The sequence below is a fragment of the Chiloscyllium punctatum genome, chromosome 6 (assembly GCF_047496795.1).
Source record: "Chiloscyllium punctatum isolate Juve2018m chromosome 6, sChiPun1.3, whole genome shotgun sequence".
In the NCBI taxonomy this organism is placed as follows: domain Eukaryota; kingdom Metazoa; phylum Chordata; class Chondrichthyes; order Orectolobiformes; family Hemiscylliidae; genus Chiloscyllium; species Chiloscyllium punctatum.
This window is the reverse complement of record NC_092744.1, coordinates 28,135,559-28,161,335: the sequence shown is the minus strand read 5'-3', so window position 1 is coordinate 28,161,335 and position 25,777 is coordinate 28,135,559. Positions and strand designations below refer to the sequence as shown.

The following is a 25,777-nucleotide window of genomic DNA, read 5'->3' as shown; positions in this document are numbered from 1 at the left end:
CTAAAATAAAGACACTCAGTCTTTATATTTTATAACAGATTCTAACATTTTTCTTGTGACTGATGTTAAGCTAACTGGCTACTTCTTATTGTCTCTGTCTTCAAATGAAAGCATTATATTGACAATTTTCCAATTTTCAAGGACTTTTGCTGAATCTGAACTTTCTTGGAAGATTGGAATTCATTTCCTTGTTTACTTCTATGAGGGTAGGAGTAAAATTGTCCAGAGACTAATGAGGATTTTTCGATCACTATATCCCGAATGGTCAGTGCTCAGTTTCACAATGTTAACTCTTGCTCAGTTTCTTCAGCACAGAAGTCTTGTTCCTAAGTATCAGGAGACTGAGAAAATTGTAAATAAAACTCCTGTTTCCAACCTCATCATATTTGGAATGGTACTTGGTAATACTAATCTCTGCTGCAATTGATGCCCCAAAATGAATCTGAAAGGATAGGATATCAATTTATTTCAATATGTGTGGTATGTAGATTAGAGTGAGGCCAGTCATGAGGCCAGGTTAACCCAGGCACGGGTTGGATCGAGTCATGAGTGAGCAGTGGTCAGACTTCTGCCTGTTTCTGCTGTCTTGGTGTTAATGTAGTGGTTTTGGCTGAGCTGTGATATTGTTGCATGCTGACTTAGATTGAATCCAACAGATGGTTAAAGACAGTATTGTTGATTTGTTGATGATTAGAGAATGTCCCTTTTAGTAAGTCAAAAAATCTCAGAATTGTTAGTGTTCAAGGAGGTCACTAAGCTCATCATGTCTGCAGTGGTTCTTCACATAAGCACTTCACTTTGTCCCATTCTCCTTTATTTTCCCCCAGAATTATGCATGTTTTTCCTTTACAGATGATATATCAACACTGTTTTGAAGGCCACAATTGAGCTTGCCTATTCCATACTCCCAAGCAGTGCATCCCAGATGTCAGTCACTAACTATGTGAAAAAGGTTTTCCTCTGTCACTATTGCATCTTTTGCCAAATACTTTAAAGCTGAGTTCTCTTGTTCTCAATCCTTCCATCAATGGGAACAGTTTCTGCCTGTCTATTCTGTCCAGACCCTTCATGGTTTTGAACAGTGTGATCAAACTTTCCCCCAGTCTTCTCTTCTTCATGAACAGTCTCACATTTTTTGATTCCTGCTCCATTCCTTCACATCGTTCTTATAGTATGGCATCCAAAATTGTACAGAATGCTCCAGCTGAGGATGAAATAGTGTCTTTACAAGTTCAGAATAACCTCCCTGCTCTTGTACTCCACACCGTAGTAATAAAGCCCAGAATACTCTGTGCTTTATTAACTACTTTTTAAATCTGGCCTGCCACTTTTGATGAATTATGCACGTGTACACCCGGGTGTCTCTGCTTATGCACTCCTTTTGAATTCTACCCTTTATTTTATAATCCTCTCCAAACTCTCCCTCCTCAACTGTTTCACCTCACATTTCTATGTATTGAACATCTGCCTTTCTATCTGCCTTTCCCATCAACTTATCTACACTATCATCACGACAGTTTACAATATTTGAAGTTCTGTATCACCCTCTGACTTTGAAATCTTCCCCTGTCCACACTGGTCTGTATCATAAATACATAACAGGAAAAGCAAGAATTCCAACATTGATCCTTGGAAAAATTCACTCCACACCTTCCTCTCGAACTTGCCCCAAAAAGAAATCCATTGACCAATAGTCTGGCTAAGTGAGAAGAAACAATGTTGTGTCTATGATGCTTCTATTTCATAAGCTTTAACTTCACAAGTCTGTTGTGAACCACTGTAACAAATGCCATCTACATCACTTCACATTATAACATCCATCAATCCTCTCTGTTACCTCATCAAAAACCTCCAATAAGTTAGTCAAGCGTAATTTGCCCTTTAATTAATCCCCATTTGAACATATGACTTTTAATTTTGTATCAAATTACCATTTCTGGAGGTTTTTGTGCCTTTGAAGTTAAACTAACTGGCTTGTTGTTTGCAGGCTTAGATTTGCACTCTTTTTGAATAAGGGTGTTATATTTCTAAAATGAAGTATGACTGAAAATCTATTTCCAAAGCCTCACAATTTCCAATCTCACTTCACAGTTGATGCATCTCACCTGGTCCAGATACATTGTCAAATTTAAGTAGGCAACCTATCCAATGCCTTTGAATGTTTGATCTACCTTCTCTTTCACCATGACCTTAGGCAGCATCTTCTCCCTTGGTAAAAATAGATATCAAGTACTCATTTAATTCCTTGGCCATGTCACCAGAATTTATGTGCTAATTGCCTTTTTGGTCCCTATCAATCTTTGTTCTTCCTTTTACCATATTTTTACTATATATATATGCCTGTGGAGGACTTCTGAATTACTTTCTTATGTTTGCTGCCGGACTCTTTTCATATTCCCTCTTTACTTATTTGTTTTTACACTGCTCCTGTAAGGATCTGTGAAGTCCTGGACACTGGCACCAGTACAGTGACCACCAGAAATGTACTGGGCCAGTATTTTCGCCAAACGCATAAGAAGACGATTTTTAACTAAATAGTGAGGATATAGGATCATGTGGTAAATCAAAGAGTAGAGTCAAAACTAAACATATAGAGTTTTTAAATGGGAAATAATAAACAAGCCACAATGGATAGAGAGTACAAATTTAAGAGTTAACCAACAGATAAGACTAAAGTTTGCAAAGACAGTAAAAGGATAAAGCTTTTCATCTCATACATAAGTATTTGAAACTGTAGTGATTGGAACGAGGGCCAGGTGGGTCTCATTGTCTATGAGGCCCTTGATTAAGTTTGTTAAACTGGGCCACTCAGGGAACCCTGGTTTACAGAAGATTCACACCTGCACACACACAACATGGGTGCTGGGGAAAAAAATAAGCACTACTGCAGTTAGGCTGTAGTGTGGGGGTTTTAAAAAAATATTTAAAAAAGAAAGGAAAAAAAAGAATAGGAGTGCCAGACATTCAAAAAAAAAAGCAGAAGATTCAGACAGTCTGTTCATTCCAAGGACTGGTTCTGTGCTGGCTGATCAGAGATCATATACTGTGCACATGTAAATAAAGGGTGACTTGGTGACGGGATACTGGCCTCTGTGCAGTTATTTCAGAAACAAAGAAGATCCTGAGATATTAGATGTGGAGAGGGTGTTTCCCCTTCTGGGAGAAGTCAGAGCTAGGTAATGCTGCTTAAAAATCGGGGGTCACCCATTTAATGAAGCAATGAGTAAATATGATCTGGTAGCCATTACAAAGGCCTCTTCGAACATCTGTCAAAGGGAAAAACATTAGAAGCTATTATTAAATAAGTTCTAACAGAGCACTTGGTTAAATTCAAGGTAATCAGACAGCGTTGACATGATTTTGTGAAAAAAATGTATTTAACTATATTCTATTGTAGTTATGTGATGAATGTGGTGTACTTATGTTTTGAAAAGTATTTGATAAAGTGCCACATCAAAGAGTATTGTGGAAAATAGAAGCTCATGATAGAGGAAGTACCATATTGGCATGGATAGAAGTTGGTTGACAGGAAGCAGCGAGTAAGCATCAATATCTTTTTATTCAGATTGGTAAGATGTAATAAGTCATGTGCAGCAGGGATCAGTGCTGGGAGCTCATCTCTTTACAATTTATCTGAATTAAGATAAAGGGATGGAAGAAATGGTTTCCAAATTTGCTGATGACACAAAGATAAGTAGGAAAGGAAGTTGTGAAGAGATTGGCATAAGAAACCTGTGACAAAAAAAATGAAGAGTACAGTAGGAAATTGTGAAATTGTCCATTTTGGCAGGAAGTATAACAAAGATTGCCTAAATAGTGAGATATTGCAGAGCTTGGAAAATGGACCTGGGGGCTGTTGTGCATGAATCCAAAAAGGTTAGTATGCAAATACAGCAAGTAAATAGAAAAATTAATAGAATGTTATTTATTTGAGTGGTTTGAATACAAAAATAGTAAAGTTATACAAGGCACTACTAAGACCGCAGCTGGAGTTCTGTGTACAGTATTCATAATTTTCTGTAAGAGAATGATGAAAATACATTAAAGATGTTTCAACTCAGGTCGACTAAATTAATTCCTGAATTGAGAGACTTGTCTTATAAGGAAAAGTTGGACAGGCTAGATCCCTACCTGCTGAAGTGTAGAAGAGTCAGTGCCAACTTGATTGAAACATAGAAGATCCTGAGATATTAGATGTGAGAGAGGGTGTTTCCCCTTCTGGGAGAAGTCAGAGCTAGGTACTGCTGCTTAAAAATCGGGGGTCACCCATTTAATACGGAGTTAAAGCAAGGGTTGTCAATCATTGGAACTCTTCTGCTGAAAGCAGAGTTTTGAATATTTTTAAGGTGAAAGTAGGTAGATTTTAGTTTATCAATTGGTGAAAGGCTATCACGAGTTGGATTCACTATGTTAATGGACCTCTATCCCAGACCCTAAGCTTATATCTTGATGGGCAGACAGTTAGAATGAGAGAAAGACAATGTGGCATGTAAAAGCACAGAGCAAGTGGAAGCCATTTGTCTGGGGATGCTGTCTGTTGGAGAAACTCATCTCATACCACTTCCCTGCTACCCTTTCAAGCAGCACATTCTAGACCCTAACTACTAACTGGTGAGGAAAAAGGTTTTCCCTCATTTTCCTGTTAATTCTGTTGTCAATTAGTCTTAGTCAGTGTTCTCCCATCTTTGATACCACCACCAATAGGAACTGTTCCTATCGAGTCTGTCCAGACTCCTCATGATTTTGAACACCTTGACCAAATCACCTCTCAGCCTTCTCTTCTCCAATTTCTCCAATTTCTCCACAGTCTCAAATTCTCCAGTTTATCCTCATCACTGACATTTCTCATCCGTTGAACTATACTTGATTGCATTCTGCTCTCGCTGATAATTTAAATCCTTCCTCATGTGGGGCTGAGAATAGCAATGTTCTAGTTGAGGCTGAACCAGTGTTATATATGGTTTTGTGCCTGTATTCTATACCTTTTTGTATAAAGCTGAAGATCCCAGATAACTTCTTAACCTGTCCTGCCACCCTTAGTGATCTATGTTAACATACACCCAGGTCCCTTTGCTATTTAGAATTGTAGCCTTTATTTATATTGTTTTTCCCTGCTTTTCTGATTAAAATAAATCACTTCATACTTCTCTGCTTAAAACCTTACCTCCAACACTTCCATCCATTGATTTGATTTGATTTGATTTATTATTGTCACATGTACTGAGATACAGTGAAAAGTATTGTTTTGTGTGCTAACCAGACAAATCATACCTTCCATTAGTGCATCTGGGTAATGGAATGGAATTCAGAATGTAGTGTTACAAGTACTGAGAAGGTGCAGAGAAAAATCAACTCTAATATATGAGAGGTTGATTCATAAGTTTGATAACAAGCAGGGAAGAATCTGTTGGTATGTGTTTTCAAACTTTTGTATCTTCTGCCTGATGGAAGAGGGTGGAAGAGAGTATAATGGGGTGGGAGGGATCTTTGATTATGTTGACTGCTTTCCTGAGGCAATGGGAGGCATGGACAGAGTCAATGGTTTGCATGATGGGCTGGGCTGTGTTCACAACTCTGTGTAATTTCTTGTGGTCTTGGGCAGACCGGTTGCCATACCAAGCTATGATGCATCCAGATAGAATGCTTTCTGTGGTGCATTTATAAAAGTTAATAAGAGTCAATGTGGACATGCAGAACTTCCTTAGCCTTCTGAGAAAGTAGAGTCGTTGGTCTGCTTTCTTGACTGTAGTATTGATGTGGATGGACCAGAATAGGTCATTAGTGATATTTACCAATATGGGTGGCATGGTAGTTCAATGGTTAGCACTGCTGCCTAACAGTGCCAGGGACCCAGGTTCGATTCCAGCCTCAGGTGACTGTGTGGGGTTTGCACATTCTCCCTGTGTCTGTATAGGTTCCCTCCGTGTGCTCTGGTTTCCTTCCCCAGTCCAAAGATGTGCAAGTTAAGTGAATTGGCCATGCTAAATTGCCCATAGTGTTCAGGGATGTGTAGGTTAGGTGCATTAGTCAGGGGTAAATGTAGAGTAATAGGGTAAGGAAATGGGTTTGGGTGAGATACTCTTCAGAGGGTCAGTGTGGATTTGTTTGGCCAAGGGGCCTGTTTCCACACTGTAGGGATTCTATGATTCTGTGACTTACCCTTAAGAACTTGGACCTCTCGATCACCTTCGTCTCAGCACTGTTGATACAGCATATCCTCCACTCCGCTTCCTGAAGTCAATGGCCAGCTCCTTCATTTTTCTGACTTTGAGGGAGAGACTGTTGTCTTTACACCATGCCACTAAGCTGTCTGTCTTGTTCCTGTACTCTGTTTGAGATCCGACCCACAACGGCGGTGTCGTCAGTAAATTTGTAAATGGAATTACAGATGCATTTGGCCACATAGTCGACTGGTTTAAAGAAAAGATACAGAGACATTAATAAAAGAGACAGAGAACTCAACTGTCAGATGTAAAAGTAACTAAAAGGGATTGAAAAAATAAATCTGGAAGACTGCATTTTGGCAGGGATTTGGCAGTGAGCTGAAGGTCAATGTTAGAGCTGGAAAGTGGTTCATACAAAAGTGTTGGATTCTGGTTGAGCGAATGAGGTTAGTGCTCCTGGAGAAAAGAAGGGCTTGCATTTATATTGCACCTTGGATATCCACTGGCCACCTGAGAGTGCTTTACAGTTAATCGTTTAGTTTTACAGTGGTCTTACTGTCACAGAAGGCAAAATGTACACAGCAAACTCCCACAAATGCCTACATGATAATGATAAATAATTCTTTTTCATGATATTGATTGGAGGATAAATATTGCCAGGACCACAGGAGAACTCCCCTACTTTTCTTTGAAGTCGTAATCTGGGTTCCTTTATGTTCACCAAAACAAATAGCTGGAGACACAGTGTAAGACCTCATCTGAAAAACTGTGCATCTGACAATACACTGGCATGTCACCATGGAGTTCTGTGCTAACAGTGTTCACTGTGAAAATTTGTGACTCACACAGCTGACACCCTTAGGAGGCTTTGATGTGACATGTTGATAGGTTTAGGGTGCTGGATCATGTTGAATGGACTGAATGGCCTATTCATAGGAAGAAGTGCTGTTGCTGTAACATGTTTGGTGCCGCATGAGCTTCTAATTGAGATTAAAGCTTTCCTCACAGTGAATAATCTCTTACTTCAATCTGCTTTGTTTTAGATTGGTAAATAATGTCCAATCCAACTTGGCTGACCCCATGGCAGACTGATGACTCTGGGCATGTACCAGCTCGAATGGAAACCATGGCATCAATTGCCACACCCAGTATCTCCATATCGACTCAACAAGCTCCAAAGAAATTTGCACCTGTGGTGGCTCCAAAACCCAAGTTTAATCCCTACAAACAGAATGGACAGCCCCTGGGACAGGTGCAAACTGAAAGTAAGTTGAACAGAATTCAAATCTACTATAAAAATGCATGTATGGCATACAAACCTGATGTCGCTGCAAGTTAGGTGTATGTTTCTTCATTCTTTGCTATGAAAATCATTGGCTGCACCAGAATTTATTGCCTATCCCTAGTAGCTCTTGGAAAGGTGGTATTGAGCTGCCTACAATCCATTTTTTTTGTAGGTTTGCTGTTAGGAAGGAAGATCCAGGATTTTGACCTAGTGGCACTGAAAGAATGGTGACATATTTCCAAATATGTTTGTTGAGAGACTTGGAGGTGAACGTACAGGTGGTGGTGATGTTTTGATGTATCTTCTGCCTTGTCTTTTTAGTGATTTGAAAGTCACTGCTAAGGAGCTTTGGTGAATTCTGCAGTGCATCTTGTAAATGGTAAATACTGTTGCTACTGAGCGTCGAAGTTGAAGTGAGTGCATGTATAAGATGCTGAGTGCAGGATAATTAACTCTTTTAATGGTTTCTGTTTTGTAAATCACAGTAGGCTCTGATGGCTATATACATGGTCTTCATTTCAGCTTATCTGTGCTGTATAATCTTGGTTTGGGTGTGAAGTTCCTTTTACTGGATTAGACGGTCAACCCAATTCATGCAATCAGTGGCTGCGTAAGCAAATACCTAGGAAGCCTGTGAAAGGATGTTTGAAATGTTGTGGTTTTGGTGTCTCCTTTCTGATGCCTTTCAGCTTTCAAAGATGTAGCCATCAGAGCATCCAGTCTTGCTCAGCTTGAGATGTGTCAGTTTTATACTGCACACTTCGAACTGTGGTTATGCGTAACTCTTTTTATCTCTGTCTTTGTCTTTTCCACTCTCTAGATGTAAATCTATCACGAAATCTCTCTTTTTTTATTTTTTGTGTATGTTTGTGCCCTGGGACTCACCATCTGTCTGTCTGTGCTTTAGTAACAATGTGCCTGCCATTTTGATGTGAGTAACTTCATGTTTCCTCGCACTCTGAAGTAGTAATTTGCTCAGTACCATTTCTCTGACTTTTCCCTATTATTTTAGGCATTCTTCCCTTCTAGATTAATTTCACTCATGTAAGCCAGGATTAAACCCGTCTTTTTTTCTGTTTGTTTTTGGCTTGTGGGTGTTAATGGTTAGACTAACAGTCTCTTGCCCGTCTCTAATTATTCAGAGGGCAGTTAATGGGGAAGCACATGACATGTAGGCTGGGCCAGGTAAAGCTGGCAGATTTTCTTCCCTGAAGGAAGTCAGTGAACCAAATGGTTTTTACAATAGTCACTCATGGCGGAGTTTGAATCCTTGTCCTCTGAACATTACTCCGGGGTTCTGGATTGCTAGGCTACTGACATTGCCACTGTGCCACCACCTCCATTACCACAATGCATTCCAGATGCTAACCACTTGCCATGTGTGAACAGCTTTTCCTTGTGTCGTCATTGCTCACTTTATAAATGACCTTAAATTAGTTCCCTGTCTTGTTATTGTTGATTCCAACAATGTGAAGAGTTTCTCCCAAATATGCTGTCCCAAATCTCTCAAGATTCTGAATAAATCTAGCAAATCCCCTCTCAACGTTGTTTCACCAACTTCCCCAATCATTATACATCATTAAAATCAATGAAGAGCCCTACAGAATTTCCTGATGTAATCAAACATCATCATTGCCCCAATTCTCTCCCTCTTTTATAATTCCTCTGTCTTAGATGATTGGACAATTTCTCTGTCCATCGTCTCTCTTCCACTTTGCCTTTGAATTTCTCTCTTTCTCCCCTTTTCACCCCTTCTTTTATGTTCCATCCTCTTCTCTTGATCCTTCCTTTCCCTCATCTCACCATCTGTATCTCATCATCTTTGTCTATCTGCTGCTCCACATCTCTCTGGTAACATCTGGTCTTCTCTCCCATTTTCTCTGCTGTGTAATTTTTATTAATTTTGCTCCACCTGTCTCTTTCTTTCTTCCTTTCTCTCTCGAGTTACTAGTAAACTGGAAAAGATTTGCTGATAATTATGCCCATGGCTCATAAAATGTGTAAATACCACCGCAAAGACCAATTTTCATGACTGACAGCACTTCAGGACAAAAGCAATTGACACCAGGTTTGTAATTCCCCCAAAACAATTATTTGCTTGTGTGCACACTTAACTTTAACAAATGACAGAGAAAAGAAAGGTTTTCTGATTGACTATACTTCTCAAACAGTAACATTGTAGAATCATTGAGTCATAGAGATGTACAGCACGGAAACTGACCCTTCGGTCCAACCCGTCCATGCCTACCAGATATCCCAACCCAATCTAGTTCCATCTGCCAGCACCCTGCTGATATCCCTCCAAACCCTTCCTATTCATATACCCATCCAAATGCCTTTTAAATGCTGCAATTGTACCTGCCTCTACCATTTCTTCTGGCAGCTCGTTCCATACACGTACCACCCTCTGAGTGAAAAAGTTGCCCCTTAAGGTTTTTTTAATAGCTTTCCCCTCTCACCCCAAACCTACGCCCTCTGGTTCGGGACACCCCCACCCCAGGGAAGAAACTTTGTCTATTTATCGTATCCATGCCCCCTCATGATTTTATAAACATCTCTTCTATTTTTGTATATGTTTGTGCTCTCTGACTCACCATCTGTCTGTCTATACTTTAGTAACAACGTGCCTGCCATTTTGATGTGAGTATCTCCATGTTTCCTCGCACTTTGAAGTAGCAATTTGCTCAGTACCATTTCACTGACTTTTCCTTGTTATTTTAGGCATTCTTCCTTGAGGTCACCCATTAGCCTCTGATGCTCTAGCGAAAACAGCCCCAGCCAATTCAACCACTCTCTACAACTCAAATCCTCCAACCCTGGCAATATCCTTGTAAATATTTTCTGAACCCTTTCAAGTTTCACATCATCCTTCCAATAGGAAGGAGACCAGATTTGCATGCAATATTCCAAAAGTGGCCTAACCAATGTCCCATACAGTCACAACATGACCTCCAAACTCCTGTACTCCCTACTCTGACCAATAAAGGAAAGCATACCAAACACCTTCTTCACTATCCTATCTACCTGCGACTCCACTTCCAAGGAGCTATGAACCTGCATTCCAAGGTCTCTTTGTTCAGCAACACTCCTGAGAACCTTACCATGAAGTGTATAAGTTTTGCTAAGATTTGCCTTCCCAAAATGCAGCACCTCACACTTCTCTAAATTAAATTCCATCTGCCACTTCTCAGCCCATTGGCTTATCTTATCAAGATCCTGTTGTAATTTGAGGTAACCTTCTTCACTGTCCACTACACCTCCAATTTTGGTGTCATCTGCAAACTTACTAATTATACCTCTTATGCTCACATCCAAGTCATTTATATAAATGATGAAAAGTAGAAGACCCAGCACCGATCCTTGTGGCACTCCACTGGTCACAGACCTCCAGTCTGAAAACCAACCCTTCACCATCACCCTCTGTCTTCTACCTTTGAGCCAGTTCTGCATCCGAATGGCTTGTTTTCCCTATATTTCATGAGATCTAACTCTGCTAACCAGCCTTCCATAGGAAACCTTGTCAAACCTTGTCACTATCACCTCTCTGCCCTCATCAATCCTCTTTGTTACTTCTTCAAAAAACTCAATTAGGTTTGTGAGATATGATTTCCCATGCATAAAGTCATGTTGACTATCCCTAATCAATCCTTGCCTTTCCAAATGTATGTCCATCCTGTCTCTCAGGATTCCCTAACAACTTGCCCACCACCGACGTCAGGCTCACCAGTCTATAGTTCCCTGGCTTGTCCTTACCATCTTTCTTAAATATCGGCACCATGTTAGCCAACCTCCACTCTTCCGGCATCTCACCTGTGATTATCGATGATACAAATATCGCAGCAAGGGGCCCAGCAATCACCTCCCGAGCTTCTGACACAGTTCTAGGGTAGACCTGATCAGGTGCTGGGGATTTATCCACTATTATGTGTTTCAAGATATCCAGCATTTCCTCCTGTGTAATAAAGACATTTTTCAAGATGTCACAATCGACTTCCCTACATTCCATATCTTCAATATAATTTTCCACAGTAAACACTAATGCAAAATACTCATTTAGTATCTCCCCCATCTCCTGCGGCTCCACACAAAGGCGGCCTTGCTGATCTTTGAGGGGCCCTGTTCTCTCCCTAGTCACCCTTTTGTCCTTAATGTATTTGTAAAATCCCTTTGGATCCTCCTTAACTCTATTTGCCAAAGCTGTCTCATGTCCCCTTTTTGCCCTCCTGATTTCCCTCTTAAGTATACTTCTACTGCCTTTATACTGTTCTAAGGATTCATTTGATCTATCCTGTCTATGCCTGACATATGCTTTCTTCTTTTTCTTAACCAAACCCTCAATTTCTTCAGTCATCCAGCATTTCCTATACCTACCAGCCTTCCCTTTTATCCTAACAGCAATATACTTTCTCTGGACTCTCGTAATCTCATTTCTGAAGGCTTCCCATTTTCCAACCGTCCCCTTACCTGTGAATATCTGCCCCCAATCAGCTTTTGAACGTTCTTGTCTAATACCACCAAAATTAGCCTTCCTCCAGTTTAGAACTTCAACTTTTAGATCTGATCTATCCTGTTCCATCGCTATTTTAAAACTAATAGAATTGTGGTCGCTGGCCTCAAACTGCTCCCCCACTGACACCTCAGTCACCTGCCCTGCCTCATTTCCCAAGAGTAGGTCAAGTTTTGCACCTTCTCGAGTAGGTACATCTACATATTAAATCAAAACATTTTCTTGTACACACTTAACAAATTCCTCTCCATGTAAACCCTTAACGCAATGGCAGTCGTAGTCTGTGTTTGGAAAGTTAAAATCCCCGACCATAACTTCCCTATTATTCTTACAGAAAACTGAGATCTCCTTACAAATCTGTTTCTCAATTTCCCCTCAGATTATTAGGGGTCTATCATACAATACCAATAAGGTGATCATCTCTTCCTTATTTCTCAGTTCAACCCAAATAACTTCCCTGGATGTATTTTCGGGAATATCCTTCCAGAGTACAGCTGTAATGCTATCCCTTATCAAAGTCTTGCAGTTAAAAATGTCCACCACTTGATTTTTACAAGTTGCAAAACTCTCCTGACAGTTCAGCTGTATAGCAGTGTCAGACTTTCATTTCAGTTTGTACTAACATTGGAAAGATATGCCGTCCCTTGTACACTTTCCTCTGTCTCATCTCCTTCTGTTCTGACACATTGGCAGCTGATTCCCAAGATAATCACATTTAAAAGTCTCTTCCTTGTTTTCAAATCCATCCATAACCTCATTCTTCCCTGCCTTTGTAGTCTCCTCCAGCCCCACAGCACTAATATTCTCTCAGGATCTCCCTCTGATTGTGAAATATAATTACCAACCTCCCACCATCATTTGCTACCTGGCCACCAGCTTTCCCCTCACCTCACTGGCCCTATTGTCAGTGTCCCTTCGTTTATTTTGTAAGGGTTGGTCGCCTGTCTTTGAGCACATTTTACTTACCTGTACTAACAGCTTCCCAACAATTCAGTGCCAAATTTTGTTGGATCGTATTCCTGAGAAGCATCTTTGGATTTTTCACTGCTTGTTTATTGTTCTGTTTTTTTCTCTCTCTCTACATTCTGCTGTCCTTCCTCCCTACCGCTTGCCATCTTTTCCTCAACCTTCTTTCATCTTTCTCTTTTTTTTAAAGAGATTGCTCTATTGAATTGACCTTAACTTTTCTTTATTGCTTTTTGTCTGGAGTGTAGGTCTGACGAGATAAGAATGACAGATTTTCAATCCTAAGGCTATTATTGAATAGATGGATTTTTGTCAAAATGTATCTGTAGTCATTGTTACTGAGATTTTTGTTCTCGATCTACTCGACTAATCGCCTCATGGAATAATGCTTTAGTATTGTTTGATAAAGACATAGAGGTGTAGCTTTTTGTCTTGCACTCATCGGGATAGATGCAAAAATGCCAAATTTCATGGGGAGCAAGAACTTACATTGCATGAAAAAGGTGTTGACTGGTTCGTAAATTAACTTGGATTGGTCAAGGTGTTGTGAATGTACAAGGGCTCTAAAGTCCCACGTGATTTTGTTTCATTAATTAAAGGTATAGTTATGTGCTTTTTTTCAGCTTCTATATAATAGCTCTCTCTGTAGGATTATATGCACTTTTGGCAAATGTAAATGAACAGTACTCTAAGTGTGATTGATAATCTCCAATAATCATCTGTTGGCATGACTCTTGACACATTTGGGATTGTTCAGCCTGATTGTGGGATCACATCTTTAGCATTAGACATTAAGTCCCAAATTTTGCAAGCAAGGGACGGTTGAGTATGGTCAGTACTCTTCCTAATGCATACAGTTTAAGGAATATTTGATATGAGTTTTCAAGTCGGACATACATTGCTCATTTGTGTCATAGCAAACCATCTTTTTCATGCAGTGGAATTGTTGCTGCCTTTGAAATTTGGTTTTCTTGCATTTGTCCTGATGTTTGCAAGACAAAAACATTCAATAAAATGTCTCTTCTCTTTAATTAATTGCATTTAAGTTTCCTTTGGTGGTATTTGGATTACCAGTCCTGTAACATTATATCATGTTTCCCACACTTTCTCATTCACATTGGAACAATGACGATTCTAAATGATCTTGAGTTTACTCCTTTATCGATCACCCTTTAGATTGTTGGAGTCAAATAATGGAAGATATCATCTAACAAAGAGTGATCTAATTATAGCATGGTTGCTCAGTAATGTTGGCTTATATTCATGTTCCTGGGTGTTAAGAGTGCTGAAAGTTGTCTGACACAGACCACATTAGTGCATTGTCTATTTACATGTAAACAGTGCAGCTAATACTTTAACTCTGCACAGGGAGACTGGCTCCCAGTTCTGCAATTAATCACAATTTATTTTGTACATTTGAACCCAACATACAAGGGGGCACTTTTTGAACATTTTGAGCATTTGGATGAATAACGCTTGCATTTCCCTAGTGGGATGATCCCAATAATGAGGAGCAAGTGTGGCAGACATTTTGCTCACCGCAAAATCCCAGCAGCAACAATGTAAACATGACCAGACAATCATGTTTCAATCATGTTTTTCCCTCAACCAACACCAGCCCTGGAGTAAGGGAGAACTCTCCAGCTCTTCTTTGCAATTATGCCTGTGGGATCTTTTACATACAGCCGAGAGGGCAGGCAAGTTCTCTGTTTAATTCCACATCCAAAAGATATTTAATAAATTGAATGCACTGTTCACTTGAACTGAAAGTGTTTTCCTGAAACCTCGCCAAGATATCTTCAGTCTGTTAGCATTAATGCTCACTCTGAGATGTCAGCACAAGGTGAAAGGAGTTCAGATACTGTTTATATAAGAGTGTGCAGCTGTCAGGTAGTGTAGTGTTGTGTACTGCATGCCCATTTCACAGCCATTCACTGTGCTCAGTCAATATGAGGGTTGATTACATGTGTTTGTGTTGGCTCTGAGGCAAGATGCTGGGTGCAAAACTATCCCTTAATTACTGTAATCAGGTCACTAGATGGAGAAGTAATTCACGGTCACCTTAACAACTGCATGAGGATGATATGAAATGAATAAAATGGTTTATGTTTTCAGGGAAGTGAAGCTATGGAGAAACGTACTGACAATTGAGGCTGGGAGTTCATTGTGCCCTTAGAAAATAAACAGGATAGAAACGCTCATTTTAAATTGAGCTCATTACATCTGTGAGAATTTCTTTGGTTAAAAAGGAATTTCAGCTCTTGAGGCATTGGGACACTGCCAAGTGGTAATCATGGTGTCAGCACAGGCCATTTATTCTTTTTGTTCCAGTGATCTAAAGTCAGTGAGACTCATTGCCTTCAATTAAAGAGCTGGAGATTCCAGCTTGCTAATGCCTTGCTGGCGATAGATGTCCCCCTTTCTGGAGGAATCCCCTCAAGGACAACATGTCAACACATGGAAGATATTGCAAAAAATGAATCATGTTCCAAAAACAATTGCAAACAACTCAACACAGCCTTTCCTGCAAATCATCAAAACAAATCTTTGTTATTTATATAAAATCTGTGTCACTCCAACATGGACAAGAAATATATTAAATAATTTCAAAAAGATCTCTTGTAGTTTGGGTAAAACATTGCATATGTTTTACCCAGCAAATTTCTGTGAATAGCAATGAGAAATATGTCACACACAGCACCATTCAGAGGGTCAGTACTCAGAGGGTGCTGAAATGTCAGTGGGTCAGTAACTGATAGAGTTCTGTACTAACAGAGGGCTAATCTTGAGGGAGACCTACATTGTGATAGGGTCAGTCCCAATGAAATGCCTTGCTGTCACAGGGTCAGTACAGAGGAGGTGCCTCATTGTCAGAAAATCAATACTAAGAAAGTGCTACACTGTTGGAGAGACATTTCTTGGGGAGTGCTGCATTGTCATGTTTCAGCACTGAGGGAGTGCTGCACTGTCAGAGTCAGAAGAGAGGGAGTGCGAGCAATGTAAAATATCCCATGGTACTCTTTGTCCAATATTTATCCCTCGACCAATAAGATTAAAACACATAATTTGGTAAATATTGCTTTGCTTTGTGGGATTTAATGGTCTGAACGTGGCTGCCCATGTTTCCTATATTAGAATTTGAGGTAGCACTTTGATAAATTTGTAAAGTGCATTGGTATATCTTGACGTGTGACATAAGACCATAAGACCATAAGACATAGGAGTGGAAGTAAGGCCATTCGGCCCATCGAGTCCACTCCGCCATTCAATCATGGCTGATGCGCATTTCAGCTCCACTTGCCAGCGTTCTCCCCGTAGCCCTTAATTCCTCTAGACAACAAGAACCTATCAATCTCGGCCTTGAAGACATTTAGCGTCCCGGCTTCCACTGCACTCCGTGGCAATGAATTCCACAGGCCCACCACTCTCTGGCTGAAGAAATGTCTCCGCATTTCCGTTCTGAAATGACCCCCTCTAATTCTAAGGCTGTGTCCACGGGTCCTAGTCTCCTCGCCTAACAGAAACAATTTTCTAGCATCCACCTTTTCAAAGCCATGTATTATTTTGTACGTCTCTATTAGATCTCCCCTTAATCTTCTAAACTCCAACGAATACAATCCCAGTATCCTCAGCCGTTCCTCATATGCTAGACCTGTCATTCCAGGGATCATCCGTGTGAACCTCCGCTGGACACGTTCCAGTGCCAGTATGTCCTTCCTGAGGTGTGGGGACCAAAACTGGACACAGTACTCCAAATGGGGCCTAACCAGAGCTTTATAAAGTCTTAGTAGTACATCTCTGCTTTTATATTCCAACCCTCTTGAGATAAGAGACAACATTGCATTGCATGAATGCAAGCCCATTCTTTCTCCTTGACATCCTTAAGTTGAGTTAGTTTCTTCATTTTTTTTGTGGGTAATGCACTTGGATTCAGCTTTGAAGCATGTTCTGTTCATTCACTGATGTCAGGAATTCTATAACCAGCTGTGTCCTGTTACAGGATTGTGAGCTATACTCAACCAGAGCTCACAGAGATGAAATCACAGATAAGCAAAGGGCACCTCATGAGGGCTTGCGGGTCCGTTTATTAGTCGGCTTGGATGGTTGGTTGGATGATTGATGTGATACTCAGAGGTGTGGGTCCTGTTATACCAGATCTGGTTAAAAGGGCATGAGCTGAACAGCTGGCTTTAGAAGAGTCGAGGGTGGGTTAGTCTTGAGCCATATGGTTTGGCAGGTTTAGCTTATTCTGTTCTTTGACGGCAGTGCGGTTTCTGATGTTTAAAGTGCTACATTGAGTGACGCTTCCTGGATGTTCTCTCCAAAAACTAAAAATAACTAGAGGTCATTGGTAATGACTCAATTCAGGATATAAAACCATATACAAGTTCTCTTCCTGAAAATCCTGTACACTATCGGTTGCAAGAGGTTTCCGGCCACTTGCTGTGTTTCTGCAACTCTTTGAGGGGCAGAAAGTGTAGCTCAGTTCAAGTGACACAATTTTCAGTAAATGTGAATCTTTGAAACTGTATGTAATACAAAAATGACCCAGATCCCTCACCCGAAGGCTGGGCCGCAAATTGTACAAACTCCTGAAGTTTAAATCTGTTTGAGTTGTTTTATTTCACAACAGTAATGTTCAATGGTCATGAGAGCAATGGTTCATAAGAAAACAATGTTTAACAAATAAAGAAGTAGAATTCTGTTACAGGAGATTGGTTGGACCAGTGGCTTAGACATGTTCGCTGATGCAGATATACATTATTTTATTCACTCATAGGATAGAGGCATAACTGGTGGGGCCAGCATTTGTTGCCTATTTCTGGTTGCCCTAGAGAAAGTAGGGAGTTGCATTCTTGAACCATAGTCCAGATATACAATAAACAACTCTGAACACAGCAATGAGAGGAAGATAGTCAGTCGTCTGAATCTGATCCACTGACCTGCCACTTGGAAGCCTGACTGCAACCAAAATCTAATAATTTTCTTTTTAAATGTTCAGTTGATCAGATGGATTCAGACCAAGTGCCTTTTTAACTCCATGGATCTGCCTAACAACGAAACAGGTTTCAATTTCCTCGTTAATGGCATTGTGGGTCAGTCAACTAAAATGTACTGCAGTCATTCAAGAAGCAGTTTACCACCAGCTTCTCGAAGTCAAGAGGGGTACTCAATAAATATTGGCCCCACCCGTGACGAATGAAGGAGCCCTGGGTCACTCCCTGAACTAAACCCACTGCTCCACACTCTCCCCACAGTCTATTTCCACTAGTTTGCACTCTACCTATTGTCCTGTATAAAACCCAAGCCTGCTGTCTCCCCAGAGTGTTGTAGTATTCTCAAACTAATTTGTGTACTTAAGACAGAGATAGTTTTTTTTCATAAGTAAGGTGATCAAATGTTACAGGGAGAGGGCAGGAGAATGGGATTCAAAAACTTCTCAACTGTGATCAAATAGTGGTGCTACTTGCTGGGCTGAATGACCTAATTCTGCTCCTATATCTTTTTGTCTAATCGCAGTGCCTCATTCTCTCCTCTTACCCCTATATTCATCCACTAATTAATTCCATTGCCTCTTTTTGAACCATCTCCCTCTCCTTTAAGTTTTATGGAGTTTTTCTTTAAAAAATGACCTGTTCTCTAAGGCATCCTCTCTCTCTCTCGCTCTCTCTGTCTGAGGAAATTCATTGCATGTTTGAAGAAACTTTTCTTCAGACATGTTTTGCCATTTCCTTCTTTCACTGATGTTGTGGTAGTTCAGATCCAAGGAACCCTCAACTTCATTCTATCAAAGCAAATATCCATTGTATAAATCTTTAAAATCTTGCAAAGGGAATAGTCCCAGTGTTACAATACTTTCCTCATAACTCTGGCTCCCCAGTGCTGACTTTACCTTGCTTTTTCTGTGTTCTCTTTGGCTTTAATTTGATAAAGGGGAGTTGATGGTCATAGTATATTTAGATTTTCAGAAGGCTTTTGATAAAGTTCCCCACAGGAAGCTGGTTGTAAAACTTAAAGCACATAAGACAGGAGGTAATGTACTGGCACGGATTAACAATTGGCTGACAGACAGAAACTAGAGAGTAGGAATAAATGGGTCATTCTTATGTTGGCAGGATGATTGCTGGGACACCACATGGATCAGTACTTGGGCCCCAGCTGCTTACAATATAAATCAATAATTTTGAGTTGGAGACCAAGCATAACATTTCCAAATTTATGGATGCTACAAAGCTAAATGGGAAATGTGTGTTGTGAGAAGATGTAAAACGACTTCAGGAGGATTTAGACAGTTTTAGTGAATGGACAAGGACATTGCAAATGGAATGTAATGTGGAAAAATGTGAATTTATCTACATTGGTAGGAGAAACAGTTGTGTTTATATGCTGGAAACATCTGAGAATATATAATTTGTTCAAAAGTGCATGTAGAAACATACAGAGACCCTGAAGCTCACAAACAGTAACTGAATGAATAAGCAAAACATTTGTTTCAGTGACATTGGTTGGGGGACTTTGGGGGAACAATGGTCCTCTCTTCAATGGCAGAAAACTGGAGTTCAGATCAACAATTGTCTGCGGTTACCTTAAGTGACGGAGCAGGCTCATTGAACAGAATGGCCTACTCATGTTCCTAATTATGCTCCTCAAGTTGTGAATGGGAACTTTCACATCCACCTGACATGAGGCGCAATCCTGGAGTTATAAATGGGCTGATTAACCAGGTGTATTTCCTAAGAAATGATTGTATTTTTGGACTGTGCTGTCCTTTTGAAACAGCTATCCACTCGGTTCATTCCCTGCTCTATCCATCGCTGTTTGCTTTGTGCTCTGGTGGTTGAATCCCTGGATTTTAATCGTTGACTCTCAGGGTGCAGTACTGATTGAATCTCTCAGCTTTGAGGAGGTGAGATTAGAACATGCCTGACCGTCACTGTCCTGGTTTCCAAATGTTTTGAAAATCTCTGGAAGCATGACTCCTCCCTCATGCTGAGGTGATTGAGGTTCCTTTTCTGACACCATTGACTGCACCTCACAAGCAGCCCTAGGCAACTTGGGTGTGTATATTTTGTTAAGCAAATTGAATTTGATCTAAGTGTTTTGGCAACTTTTGTCTGCATTTTTCAAAGCAGTAGGTCAGAGATAGAATTAAGCATGACTTGGGAGCAGCGAACAGTACAACTTAGGGAGGAGGCAGGGGCTGAATATCAGTCAGACTGACATACAACAGTGTTGTGGGTGTGCCTACACTAAGCGGACTGCAGCCCACCAGTATCTTCTCAAGGACAACTAGGGATGGCTAATAAATGCTGGTCCAGCCAGTGAAGGCTGTATCCCACGAATGAATAAAAATTGTTGACTTATGTGGTGCCTTTAATCTAGTAAATTATCCCTAATGGCTATCAAGCAAAATTCAGCAACAAGACACACAAAGAGCCACTAGGCATTAGGATGAGTGACTAAAAGACTTGTTTGAAGATGAAGGTTTCAGGAGCATTATAAAGAAAGAGGGAGAGAGGCAGAATGGTCAAGGGTAGGAGTTCCAGACCTTTGGATCCAGAGAGCTGAAGGTGCAGTTACTGACGGTGGAATCAAGTGAAGGGGAATCACAAAGGATTCATGTGGAGGACCTAGTATAGCCTAAATACTATTTTGTACATCATCACTTTTACATTCACATCTCAATGTGCAAGCTGCTATGTCCCATTCTCCCTTCATATAAACTGCTCTATCTGGACCTGCACTCTCTCTGGGTGCCCTCAATCTTGCTTGAGAATCTTGCTGTTTAGGGTGAATCCCCTTTACCAGGTTGGTCCATGGCATTCTTCTTATGCAGCTTCATTGAAGGTCCAGAAAGAGAAACTCTCAAGAAATGATTACGTGGATAAGACTTAGCGAGCAGGAGCAAATTCTTTATTCCATGAGTTATTAGAACATAGAACAATGCAACGCAGAACAGGCCCTTAGGCTTTCAATGTGGCACCGACCTGTGAACTATTCTCAGCTCGTCCCCCTACACTATCCCAAAATCATCCATGTGCTTATCTAAGGATTGTTTAAATCTCCATAATGTGGCTGAATTGACTACCTTAGCAGGTAGGGCATTCCACGCCCTTACCACTCTCTGTGTAAAGAACCTGCCTCTGACATCTGTCTTAAATCTATCACCCCTCAATTTGTAGTTATGCCCCCTCGTACACTCTGACGTCATCATCCTCTACCAATGAGACCTAATGAGTCTCAAACCAGAGGACACAGCTTAAAAATAAGGGGTAGGCCATTTAGGACAGAGATGAGGAGAAACTTCTTCACCCAGAGAGTGGTGGGTGTGTGGACTGTTCTGCCCCAGATGGCAGTGGAGGCCCAGTCTCTGGATTCATTTAAGAAAGAGTTGGATAGAGCTCTCAAGGATAGTGGAATCAAGGGTTATGGAGATATGGCAGGAACAGGATACTGATTGAGGATGATCAGCCATGATCATAATGAATGGTAGTGCAGGCTCGAAGGGCAGAATGGCCTACTCCTGCTCCTATTGTCTAACACACAGTATGCTTTTTTAAGAGCACTATCCACCTGGGTGGCAACTTTCAGGGACCTATGCACATGGACTCCAAGATTCCTCTGCACATCCACACTACCAAGAATCTTTCCATTGACCAAGTATTCTGCCATCCTGTTATTCTTCCCAAAGTGCATCACCTCACATTTAGTTGCATTGAACTCCATTTGCCACCTCTCAGCCCAATTCTGCAGTTTATTCAAGTCCCCCTGCAACCTGTAATATTCTTCCAAACTGTCCACTACTCCACCGACTTTAGTGTTGTCTGCAAATTTACTTATCCATCCACCTATGCCTGTGTCTAAGTCATTTATAAAAATGACAAACAGCAGTGGTCCCAAAACAGATCCTTGTGGCACACTACTAGTAACTGAACTCCAGACTGAATATTTTCCATCAATCACCACTCACTGCCTTCTTTCAGAAAGCCAGTTTCTAATCCAAACTGCTAAATCACCCTCAATTTCATGCTTCAGCATTTTCTCCATCAGCCTACCATGTGAAACCTTATCAAAGGCTTTACTGAAGTCCAAGTATACCACATCAACTGCCTACCCTTATCTACATGCTTGGTCACCTTCTCAAAAAACTCAGTGAGGTTTGTGAGACACGACCTGCTTGTGAGATTTAGTTGCTGGATTCGTTGCTGGGAAAAGAAACAATGTCAACTATAAATGATTAGGTTTAGTGGCTGTGGGAGTAGGTGACAGGTGTGGTCAAGAGGAAGAACATTTGAAGGAGTCTAATTATGATCAGAACTATAGTTTTTGGGAAGGGTAATTACCTGTATGGATTTTAAGGGCCAAATAACCTGTTTTTGATGTGTTCCAGGTGACAGTAATGTCAAAGACATTTAAACTTGTGATGACTGGATTTGATAACAGGTTAAATGTGTTTGGGACCTATCCTAGGAGAGGACTCTTACCCTTTGACCCCTTTTCATTGTCTCAGGTATCACCTAGAGTGATAGTGTGTGTTGGGGAAATATTCATAAATTTTTTTTGACAGAATAAAATACAAACAATGAACTCAAGAAATTAGTGAGGACTTAGGTGTTTATATTACATTTAACTTATTTAAATTGTCTGTTGATTTTAACTGATTCTCTGATAAGGTTTTTTCCTTTGAAAGTGGGAGGTTTGTTTGCTTGATTTCTATGGGCTGATCCATTATTGCAATAGCTGAGGAGCTAATCACTTACAATGTCGTTGAGCAAGTAGTTTTTTCACACATGAGAGTTCTGAAAACCAGCTGACCAGGGTGTGTGAGATAATGAACCCTGTCTAACTAGTGAAGTGTTCATACTATGTTTGCTGGGTCTCTGTCATTGAGGAATGACTAGTCACAATCATGCACGCACACACACACACCACTCACACACACACACGTAACTGTACACATGTGCACACATGCACACACGCCCACGCACACACACTTACACGTGCGCATGCGCGCACATACAAATACACGCGCACACACACATTCACATTCCTACGCACACAGAAGTTCTCATCCACACACAAACATGCATGCACTCTAACACACCCACCCACATGTACACAGGATTCCCATAGCCACTCACACTTCTGCATACACACACACACACACACACACACAAAACCACACATATGCTCACATCCACACACAGACTTCCACCGATGCGCAAACACTCACATACACTCTCACTCACCGACCTATGCAGACACCCACACTCTCTCACTACCACCCATACACATAAGCTCCCACCCACACACATCCTCTCACACGCGCGCGCACACACACACGCGCGCGATCCCATCCACATGTACACAGGATTCCCACACACACTTCTGCACATGCACTCCTGCATATTCCTATGTGTGCATACACACACAGTCACATGCACATACTCACACACACTCCACAAGCGCACACATTCTGTTTCACACACACATCCAAACTCCAACACATAGACACACATACACACACTTCCAAAAACACATACATACTGTCAGGAGTACTGTAGAAAATTAAAGTCTTTGTTGCTTCCTTCGCTCTGTTTAGGAAGTATTGAATAAGGTTTATACAATCCAAGAGGCTGGAAAATGCTGTCCAACTTGTGTAATGATTGAAAATGAGCGGGCACAAGTTTAAAGTAATTAGTAAAATAAGCAAAAGTGATATAAGGCAAACTTTTCACACAGCCAGTGGTTAGGAATGTGCTGAGGGGAAGGCAGGTTCAGTCAATGCTGTCAAAAGGAACTGAGTCTTTATCTGAAAAGGAAGAACGTGCAGGGTTGGGGGAGTAGACAGGAATTGGCACTGGATGAGATGTTCATTCAGAGACCTGGTGCAGATGGGCTGAGTCGACTTCTTCGCACTATAACAATTTTGTGATTACATTAACTTCAGTTGCAAGTAAATAAATGAAAATTCCTTCTTAAGGACAGATTATAATGTGGTTGTGCATAACGTATGTTTTATATTGTTTAATGATGCTCTCATATTGCAGGTGTCACACACAAGGTGGCAATTAACATTTGAAAGGTTTGCAGTGAGGGTGAAAAGGGAACTTGTGGAAACTGACAGGAGATGTTAATGCAGCTTGTAGAGGCTGTGTGCAGAATAGAACTGGGTGTGCTTGGTGCAGTTCACCCTGTGATGGATCTAGGCAAGTGCTTGTTATTCTGAGTTTGCTTTGCATATTGACCCACTTGTCTTTTCAAATTGGGATGGTGTTGGAAGGATGGACTTTGTAAATGAACATCTACCATCAGCAGACTTTTGAATTGCAGTGAGACCTGGGCTTTATATCAACACCATGTAAGAGTACAAGGGAAATTCCACCAGCAACACCCTGGCTCATTCTCCAGAATCAGTTGACGAATGACCAAACGCTATTGCTCCCTCTTGAAACAGCTCCACAGATGTTTAGGCTATACTCCTGTAAACACAACTATGCTAGTAAGCAGCCAAACCAGATTCCCATTGCTTTTGTATCTAGTGAATCCTCCAGTTCTGTGCACACCCAGTTTTCGTTAATTATGATTGGAATGTGTAGCTTGAAAGGGCAGTGGAAACAGATTATATAACAGCTTTTAAAAGGGATTAGATAATAGTTGAAAAGGAAAGATTTTCAGGTACATAAGGACAGGGCAGTGCTTCGTTCTGTTTGTTGTCCATTCCTAATTGCCCTTGAACAGAGTGGTTCGCTAGGCCATTACAAAGGGCAGTGAAGAGTTCTCCAGATTACTGAGTCACATGTAAGTCAGACGAGGTAAGGGGACTAAGGGGCCTTAGTGAACCAGATGGCCTTTAACAACAATTGATGATTTTTGTCAAGGTCACTGTTTTATAAATCCTTTCTAGCTTCATACAAATGAAGCTGAAGGACAGGCAGAGAGACTGAACAAAGGGTTTTCATATCTGTTGCTTCAGCTTTTACATGCTAATTTACTACTTTGCAAGTACTAACTCATGTGATATTTCACCAGTTCCTGTGATGCTATGTATATATTAACATAAACATATATTCATATGATTCTATTTTACATGCTGGCAAATAAACGATCGTAATCTCCCCTTCCCTTAAATAGCAACCCTTTGCAGTAATTACACTAATATATACATGAATAAACAACCGTTATGGTATGCTAGAAATTTGATAACCAGAACATTATTTTCATGAAATATTCAAATATATGAAGAACACTTGGGACATTCCTCCTTGAGGCATTGCCTGAGTTGGGTACTCTGTTTGTTGTTGGTTGATACAAACAAACCTTGCGCGAACGATATGTGATGTGTCCTCAAACTGTCTGCCCTCTCTTCCTGAAGATTATATTCAGCTACAGTCTCCAATATTGTCTATTTGCTGTTTGTTGTCTCTTTATCTTCGAAACATATGAGAGCATATATAGGTGATACTGGTTGGTTGCCTTGTGCCCAGTAAACATAGAATCTCCGGGTGTGAGAGCCGTTTCTTTGCAGATCTGTAGATCCAAATAAACCTGTTGGACTATAACCCAGTGTTGTGTGATTTTTAACTCTTTGCAAATTGTCACTATTTAACACTGTCATCTCATATGAATGTGATTGCTTACACATTTCTGATGCTGGGTGTCTGCTGCTCACATTCTGGGAAATGTGTAGCATAGTAATTCTGCCACACATGAAAGTTAGTTGCTTCTGTTGTAACTGGTCTGTGATCCAAGATAACTTGATCAGATGAAAGCTTGATAATGTGGTTTTCACTAATTTACCGAACAGAATCAAAGCAGGTGATGGCCATCCTATCTGATTTCTCAACTCATAGA

The 25,777-nt window shown here is 40.7% G+C and overlaps 1 protein-coding gene across 8 annotated transcripts in view; it reads left to right on the top strand.

Annotated features, from left to right (window-relative positions):
• The window catches only part of lpp (LIM domain containing preferred translocation partner in lipoma), a 389,509-nt gene that overhangs the window by 125,330 nt on the left and 238,402 nt on the right, over nt 1-25,777 (top strand). For all 8 annotated transcript variants that reach the window (XM_072572197.1, XM_072572192.1, XM_072572195.1 and 5 more), the window contains one exon: nt 7,208-7,429. In XM_072572197.1, the coding sequence (XP_072428298.1) occupies nt 7,219-7,429 (211 nt within the window). In that variant the 5' untranslated portion in view covers nt 7,208-7,218. The remainder of the gene's footprint in view (nt 1-7,207; nt 7,430-25,777) is intronic.